Genomic DNA, 8,354 nt, shown 5'->3' on the forward strand with positions numbered 1-8,354 from the left:
ACCAATTTATAGAAATCTTGGAAGATGCTTTTGCTAAAGTCTCCATGCAAATAGTGGGTGAAGAATAATGGGAGGATGATACGAAGACACGATTGCTATAATCGAGACCACCTGGCATGGTGTTGAATAATTTGAAGATTATGGATCTACCAATTGTTCTTGAATCTTTTGAAAAGTAATGCGGTAAATTGAATTCCTTAACAGTTATGCCTAAGAGCTTAAGGAAAGTCTTTAATGTACAATGGGCTTTTTTGTTTATTCAATATCATTTAAATAAAAATGACATGTATAATGCATTCTCACATTTCTTCTTTTTGTTTTCATGACTATATCTCTTTAATTTTACACATTTTTAGGTTTCCAAGTAATATGTATAAGGATAGTAATAAAAAAAAAATCTTGGACTTGATTTTGAAGAAAACACATGCGTTGGTGAATTTGATAACAAAGAGAATGTAGATTATTATGCATTGTCTATTGACTTGTTAAGATTGGTTGAACAAGAAGAAAAATAGATAGAACCTTACCAAGAGCCCATAGAAATAATTAATATGGGAGATATAGAAAATAAGAAGTGAAAATCGGTACAATGCTTTCACCTTTTGAAAAAAAGAATCAATAAAGCTACTTTGTAAGTATGTGGATGTGTTCCCCTAGTTATACTATGATATGTCAAGACTTAGTACGGGCATTGTGGTACATAAGTTGCCTCTGAAGATGGAATGTAAACCTCACAAGAAAATTTAAAGGTGACTTAAACAAGAAATATTGTTTACAATCAAAGAGGAAATGGAGAAATAGTTTGATGCACGACTCTTGGAATTGACTAAGTATCTTACGTGGGTAGCCAACATAGTCATCGTTCCCTAAAAGATGGAAAAGTACAAATGTGTGTAGACTATTGAGATTTGAATCAAGTTCAAAAGAAAAATTGTAATCATATTATCAACAAACACCTACACCTCCTTATTCATTTTGTCATGGAATTATCGTGACTCTTTGATATGTGGTTTTAGCATTCTTTAGTCCAAAGGGCAACATTTTATAACAAAACATCCCCCTCATTGTCATGAAAGTCGTTTTATTCGTATCTTTTGGGATCATTTTAATTTGGTTGTATATATCTTGAAACTCTATCCATAAATGAGAACACAAAATCATGTCTTGTAGTATTGCCAACAAGAGTATCAATGTGAGGCAAAACCATTAATCCCAAAATGTTGTTTGAGAGGTTGAGAGATTCCAACTCAAGATGAATCCAAAACAATGCACATTTGCTGTCACTTCAAGCAAATTTTTGGGCTTTATTGTCAATGGGAGAGAGATTGAAGAGGATTTGGATAAGATATGCACTCTCATAATTTGTCACCTGCTCAAATACAAAGAAAAAGTAAAGGGCTTTGTAGGAGGTTTGAACACTATTGTGCGCATCATATCTCATTTTATCACTAAACGTGACTCCATTTTCAATCTTCTTCATAGTATAATTATGGTGAATGGAATGACAAATGATAAATCGAAATTAAGAAGATTAAGAAGTATCTCTCAAATCCACCAATATTGGTGCCACCTATTTTAGGGAAGTGATTCATCCTATATGTGACGATATGTGAAAAATTCATGCGATGTGTACTGAGGTAACATGTTGAAAAGGAGAAGAAGGAATGTCCCATTTATCACTTAAGCAAGTTCACTGATTATGAGTCCAAGTATTAATCACTAAAGAAAATGTGTTGTGAGTTGGCTTCGATGGCTCATAGGCTCAAACAGTACATATTGTATCGCACGACTTGGCTTGTGGAGAAAATAGATCCCACCTAGTATATTTTTGAGAAACCCTCATTGTCAAGGAGGATAGCAAGATGGCAAGACAAACTTTCCAAATATGACATCTTATGTATGACTCAAGATAGGAATTAAAAACGGTATGGGTAAGGATGTAGATAAAATCTTGAGATGTAAAAGAGCTCTTTGCCATTCTTGTAACTAGGTATTCCACTAGGTGACTATCCAAGAAGCTTAGGAATATGGAATCATATGGTGACTAAATTCAAAGAAAGGCTAGCCTTCTAACAGAGGAAGTATCTCTCTTATGAAGGTAGAATTGTAGTTATTAATTTTGTTTTAAATTCTTTGCCTGTGTATTATTTATTAGTTTTTCAAGCTCCCGAAGGAGTAATTAAGAAACTTGAACAACTAAGGAGAGCTTTTTTTGGGGTTCTGTGGAGAATAAGATGAAAATAGCTAAAGTGAAATGGGTTGTTGTGTGTAGATTGAAAATATTGGGAGGGTTGGGCATCTTAAATTTGTTACAAAAGAATTTAGTGTTGTTAAGTGGCGGTGGCGCTATTGGGTGGATCAAGAGACATTAAGAAAAAGGCTTAATAGTAAAAAAAATGGTGATGGTCCATTGTGATTGCCATCATTTGAGCCAAAGGGGAGAATGTCGAATGTATGGAGAAATATTGTGAGCTTACCGAAGATCAAAGGAGTTGACAAATTAGTTGGTAGTGACGGGTGTAAGTTGAAATAGGAAATAAGAACATTGTGTTTCTTTTGTTGGCTAAACAAGTCTCCATTAATCCCTTAAAGAATGCCTTTCCTCTACTATTTCATTAACTATTGAGAAGAAAATTCGAGTTGTAGAAGCTTTGAATCATGCTTGCCCATGAAATCCACAAGCTAGATGACATCTTTTGGAATAAGAAGGAGATTCTTTGAAGGTATTGCTACAGATGCTAATGGATGTGTATTTAAAAGACGAGCACAAAGATCAATTGATTTGGGAGTTGGACAACAAAGTATCCTTTTTTGTAAAAAAATTCATTACTACCCTTGGTACCCAATCAATGCTTAAAGAACAAAAGGTATGGTTCATTCTGGTTTGGAGTTACATTATTCCTCCAAATTTCAAAGTTTCTCATGGATGGCTATTTTGAATTGCTTTCTAGCCAAAAAGTTTTTGAAAAGCTTGAGGAGTTACTTTTGATAATAATCAATGTCTTTGCATATGGTGTGGTTTAATTGAAGAGGATTACTGCCATATTCAAATTTCATGCTACTTTCCATGCATTGTATGGAGCTAGGTTTTTAAGTGGCAGGGATGTAGGTGGTTGCTTCAAACTTTGAAGAAGAGTTTATTAGGTCATGTGAGGATTTAATGACTTATGGTATCTTGAAAACAAGATGGTTAGCCTTGTGTTAATCCACTTTCTGGTCTATATGGATTGTAAGAACTGACTCTTTGTTTAATCGCAAAATGTTGGATGGAGCAAAAATATTTTTTATAATTAAAATGAGATCTATGTTTTGGATTAAGGCTATAGAGGGAATTAGGAATGAAGATGAGTTGGATGGTGCTCAAATTCATGTAATTTCACTACTTGTCATATTTCAAATCCAAAAAAGAGAATTTTTGGATTTCTCCTAAGGAAAATAAGTTGAAGTTTAACGTGGATGGTTCGGTTAGAGGAAAACTAAGCCTTAGGGGTTGTGGGGAGGTTTTGAGAGATTCATGTTGCTGGGTGGTTGGAATCTTCTTTGGACCACTTGATGTGAAAGAAATAAACCATATTGAACTAATGGCAATTAAAACTGCTCTTCATGTTTTCTATCTATCTACTTGGGTGGAGAAGAAACCCCTTGTTGTTGAATCTGATAACAAGGTGCCTATCTCTTAGTGGGCAATTTAAACGGAAGATTCTCAGATAAATGGAAAATATTTGGTGAAATTGACATGGTATGGAAGACTATACGAGATAGAATATTTGTGCATACCTTCAAAAAAGCTAATTGTTTTACAGATTCTTTAACCAAGCTCGGTATTGATAGCTTAGAAATGTCTTCTGATTGGTGGTAGTGTGATATGAGAGTTGTGTATTTGCTCTGATTTTGTATTTCGAGTGAATCTTTAATGGTTGCACTGTATTTTTCTCTAATTGTCTGTGTATCTCAATTCTATTGGGATATCAATAATTGTATCACTATTCTGATACTAAAGATATTGCTTAATTTTGACTATATATATACATATATATATATATATATATCCAAACAATTACTAGCAATAAGAATTTCTAAATTAAAAAAAATTGGCACAAGTCTTAATTAAGAAGGGAAGTCCGGACTGTGGAAATAGAGACAATTAATCTCTTATCATACCTAAGATAAGGCCTACCAAGAGCATTCCAATATATGAAGAGAAATTTTCCTAATTATTTCTTAATAAAGGAACAACACAATTTTGAAATTCATTAAAGAAATAAAGTTTTACAAACTATGTCAAAATATTGAATACATGACCAAACAAAATTGGTTTAGAGAAGAAATTCCAACTACAATTCTGTGGTCTCAAAATAGAAGGAAATGAGAGACTAGGTAAGTCACCATCTTTTATTGTCTTAAAGAATAAGTAAGAAGCGCAAGAGAATGTTAAAATTAAGATCAGGAATACGAAAGAATTTAGAATCTAAATCAAGCAGAATTAATCTGTGCAAAATCAAGGGACTTCTTGCCATCATGTGCATTTCCGAAAAAGCTATTCATGTAATCTGCAAACACAAACGCTTTATAACGAGTCACTCCATCTTCCTTGACTACTTGAGGCAATGGTGCAATCTTCTCTGTTGACTTTGGGCTCGTAAATATCGGTATTGACACTCTTGATTTGGTGCTTGTTGTACGAACTCTATGCTCTGCACTTTTGTACCTTCCATTGCTTAATATCTGCATCAAGCAAATTAAAAACATGGCGATTAGGTACTTGAAACATGATTTTTTTTTCTTTTTGTTCAATCTTCCAATTTTTAAAATTCTTTTAGATAATTATATATATATAGAATTATGGTTATTTTTTCAATAAAATAAAAGTAGTGTCAATATATTTTCTGATTTTCTGATTTTTACCTGCAGCATATCACCAATGTTGATAACCAAGGCACCAGGAGTAGGAGGAATTTCAACCCACGCTCCTTTCTTTCCTATATCCATGCTTTCTGGAATTTTTACATACAAACCACCAATTCCATCTTGTAATAAGATTGTAAGGGTACCCATATCGGAATGACGCCCAACACCAACTGTGAGTTCAGGATTAGGACATGTTGGATAAAAATTCATATTAACCATTTTCTTGCCCATGAATGCATCAATCATTGAGTCATCCAGTTCCACTCCAAGATTTCCCATCAAAGCATCCAGCAATTTCCTCACCATCTCATGTGATGCGTTCAAATACTGAAGAGCAGCATCCCTACAAAGAGAATATTCGTATTCATATGCGTCTGTATTAATTAGGATTCGAAATGCAAAGGAAAAGAAGAAAGGAAAGCACAAAACATATTTCATTACCTGCATTCTACAGGCCAATACTGAATAGCTTCAGCATCATTGGTGTAGGCCATGCTAATATAGTCTTTCCACTCCAATGCTTTCTCTTTCTCCGGCACAAAGCTCGTCCCATACCTCACTAATGGGGTTGGACTCACTTCTTTGCGGTAAACAGCCTTCCTTTCTGGGGGAAGGCCGAAGAACTTGTGTGCGGCCTCTTTGAGAGACTCGAGTAGATCGACAGGCACTCCATGGTTGACCACTTGGAAGAAGCCAAGAGTCTCAGCAGCTGTAACAATCTCCTTGACCACTTCATCATGGTCAGGGCCATCCAGCCTCGACAAATCAATAGGAGGCAGCTCATGTTTGCTGGCATTTTCCTTGTTAATCTGCTCGGCCGATGGTTGGATGTAAGTCTGGGGCACCTTTGATATGCCTGCGTCCACCATACCTTTGACACCGTTTCCATCTCGGACGACAAAGTTGAAAAGTGAGCTGCTATCATCAAAACTTGGAGCCATTTGGGTGTAAGTAAGCTGTTTTTAATGATTTCCTTTCTTTTGTGTAGCGGGTTTGATAAAAGTTGTGGGTGCATCTACCGAAGGGAGAAGGGCGCTATTTATAGTGCATGGATAATGGTTAAGATTTTCTTGTTCCATGAATTTCAGTTGACATTTTTGGTGAATGGTTTTGAACTCCTCCGCAAGACAATGTCTGTTATGCAAATCTTGGAAGGGATTCAACAATCTACAAAATCAAGGAAGCTGCTGCTACAATAATCTTGAATGGGTACGTACTCTCCAATTCTGACCAAATATATAAGCAAAATAGAAATAACATGCAGTTATTTATGCATTATTTATCAACAGAATAATATATAATGTACAGCAGGAGTTTAGAAAATTGTTATCCTAATTTCCTAAGTCAAGATACTTTTAAAAAATCTTGTATTGAATATATATATATATATATATATTTGATTTGAACATACAGTTTAAAAACATGATATGTATAATTTTAAAACAAAAAATAAATTTATAATTTATTAAAATTAAGTGTGATTCTAGAACCAACAAAATGAAAATGATCAACATCTAATCATAGCTTGTTATGTATTAAGGTGAGTGAAGGTATCGGTGACAGTGTGTGGTGGTGGATTAAAACAGGGAATGCCAACTCTAATCTACCCTCAACTGATCTCCACATTGGAGTACGTACTTTCCTAGATTTGTACTTTTGAGAACGAATTTAAATTCAATATCGACAAATTAGTTAAATGTAAATTAGGATCCGTGGGATATTAAGGAGTTAAAGAGTTTCAAATGGTTCGATCATTGGATTTTTTTTTTGGCCCCAAGGACTACAAGACTCTAATTTTGACATCTTTTTCCATTATTAATGTGACTGTTTGTTCATAGGCTTGTTTTTTACCCTCTTAGTGAAGATAATTATTATGTATCTCATGATGTTTAATAAAATTTATTTTAACTAAACAAAAAATATTAAATAAATAAATTTGCAATTCATTAAGTTCAAGCATCATTCTCGAACCAACAAAATGAAAATGATAAAAATCCAAATCATAGCTTCTTGTCCCTTGTATAATTATAGGTTCTAGAATATTTATTCAAGATCATCCAGCTCCATTAATTAACGAAGCTTGAAATCTACAAATCAATTCCGGACAGCAAAGTGACTGTTAATCTCAACCCTCGGCGTATATCAAGACTTTTGAATTAAAGGAAGAATGCTTCAAAAATGATATTATACTATCAAAGGTAGACACGATACTACAGAGCGTGGAATATATGTTGATTATAGTATTAAAATACAATATTTATTTTGTAGGCGTGATAAGAAGAATAAAGGTTTTTCATGCCATTCTTGTTTGAATTAGTCCACAAAATTTGAGATGTGTTAACAATCACAAGACTGGAATGATTTAAGACGATGTTTTTCAACAAAATCCCACAGACATATGGTGTTGTCCAATCAACGCAATGTGTTTCCGTTGAATTCATAATTTACATATGCTATTATTGCCTTTGTTGTCATTTGCCTGTTGATGACTTCCACGTAAAACCCCACCGGTCTTCTATATCTCTTTGTATTTTCAAGATTATTTTCACCATAAACTTGTCAAAAAAAATAGAATGTTGAGAAACTAAGCATTTTTCACTTTCACATAAAGCCTGATTACTTTCATCCTAAAGCATGTTAAGCATCTATTTTCAGGGAAGAAGCAAAGATTTTCAAGCTATGATAATATCTTGAGGATGGTACACTTAACATGAGAATACTTGCATAAATAGCACTTTACTCAGTCCCTTTGGTGAGAATTTACTTGATCTCTTCACCTTTTTTTTTACATAGGTCAAGTGTCATCATGTTAAAACAAATGCAAATACTTAAATAGGTTGACCAAGGCTTAGGGAATTATATGTTTCCTTTTACAAGATTTTTAAACCAGTAAATAATAAGATCCTTTTGACTAGGCAATGCTAATAATAAATTCAGGCAATACCATTTGTCTGGAGTCCAAAACAGTCCAAAATATGCGACTCTAGTAGCGCATAAAGCATTTCCTGGTTAATTTACATCATCGAACAGGACCTAGAATACAATTTCATTGACCACTAATTGGTCATGGACAGCCTTGAAGAAATCAATTGGTTGATCAATCCACCAAACTCGTAACAAGTGAATCAACAAAATTAGGCATTTGACACAAATATCCTAATTTGGTATCATTTTTATCAGTTTGGAGCTTGACTTCTCCCAATAGTTTTGACCGTTGCTTAGTGTTAGGTAGATGTGGCGGAAGGAAGGACTGAATGTAAAATAATAATTTCTTCAATTCTTTATTCCACCAATCTCATTTTATGACAGGTTGAGTAATTCTACCCTTTAAAGTGAAAAAATAACATGTAAATTTATTAAGGTGACATATTGCATGCCGCATGATCCTGAATTTTATTGAAGACAATAAATGCTATATACTCTTTTGTACCCCACAAAAAAAAAAA

The 8,354-nt window shown here is 33.9% G+C and overlaps 1 protein-coding gene across 1 annotated transcript; it reads right to left on the reverse strand.

The window, feature by feature from the left end:
* Positions 1-4,348: 4,348 nt before the first annotated feature.
* LOC110419055 (scopoletin 8-hydroxylase-like) lies at positions 4,349-5,896 on the reverse strand. Its single transcript, XM_021431932.1, has 3 exons — positions 5,350-5,896; positions 4,906-5,251; positions 4,349-4,725 (listed from the first exon to the last, which is right to left on the reverse strand). Exons 1-3 carry the CDS (start codon positions 5,847-5,849, stop codon positions 4,474-4,476), a joined length of 1,098 nt encoding a protein of 365 aa, XP_021287607.1. The 5' UTR covers positions 5,850-5,896; the 3' UTR covers positions 4,349-4,473.
* Positions 5,897-8,354: the final 2,458 nt, after the last annotated feature.

Source organism: Theobroma umbraticum, unplaced genomic scaffold (genome assembly GCF_002168275.2).
Source record: "Theobroma umbraticum cultivar Fairchild unplaced genomic scaffold, ASM216827v3 scaffold_67.0, whole genome shotgun sequence".
NCBI lineage: Eukaryota > Viridiplantae > Streptophyta > Magnoliopsida > Malvales > Malvaceae > Theobroma > Theobroma umbraticum.

Coding starts and splice junctions, on each gene's coding strand:
- LOC110419055 (XM_021431932.1), bottom strand. CDS start 5,849: ATGGCTCCAAGTTTTGATGATAGCAGCTCACTTTTCAACTTTGTCGTC. Junction 5,252..5,349: donor TATTGGCCTGTAGAATGCAG/GTAATGAAATAT, acceptor TTCTCTTTGTAG/GGATGCTGCTCTTCAGTATT. Junction 4,726..4,905: donor ACATTGGTGATATGCTGCAG/GTAAAAATCAGA, acceptor TGCTTGATGCAG/ATATTAAGCAATGGAAGGTA.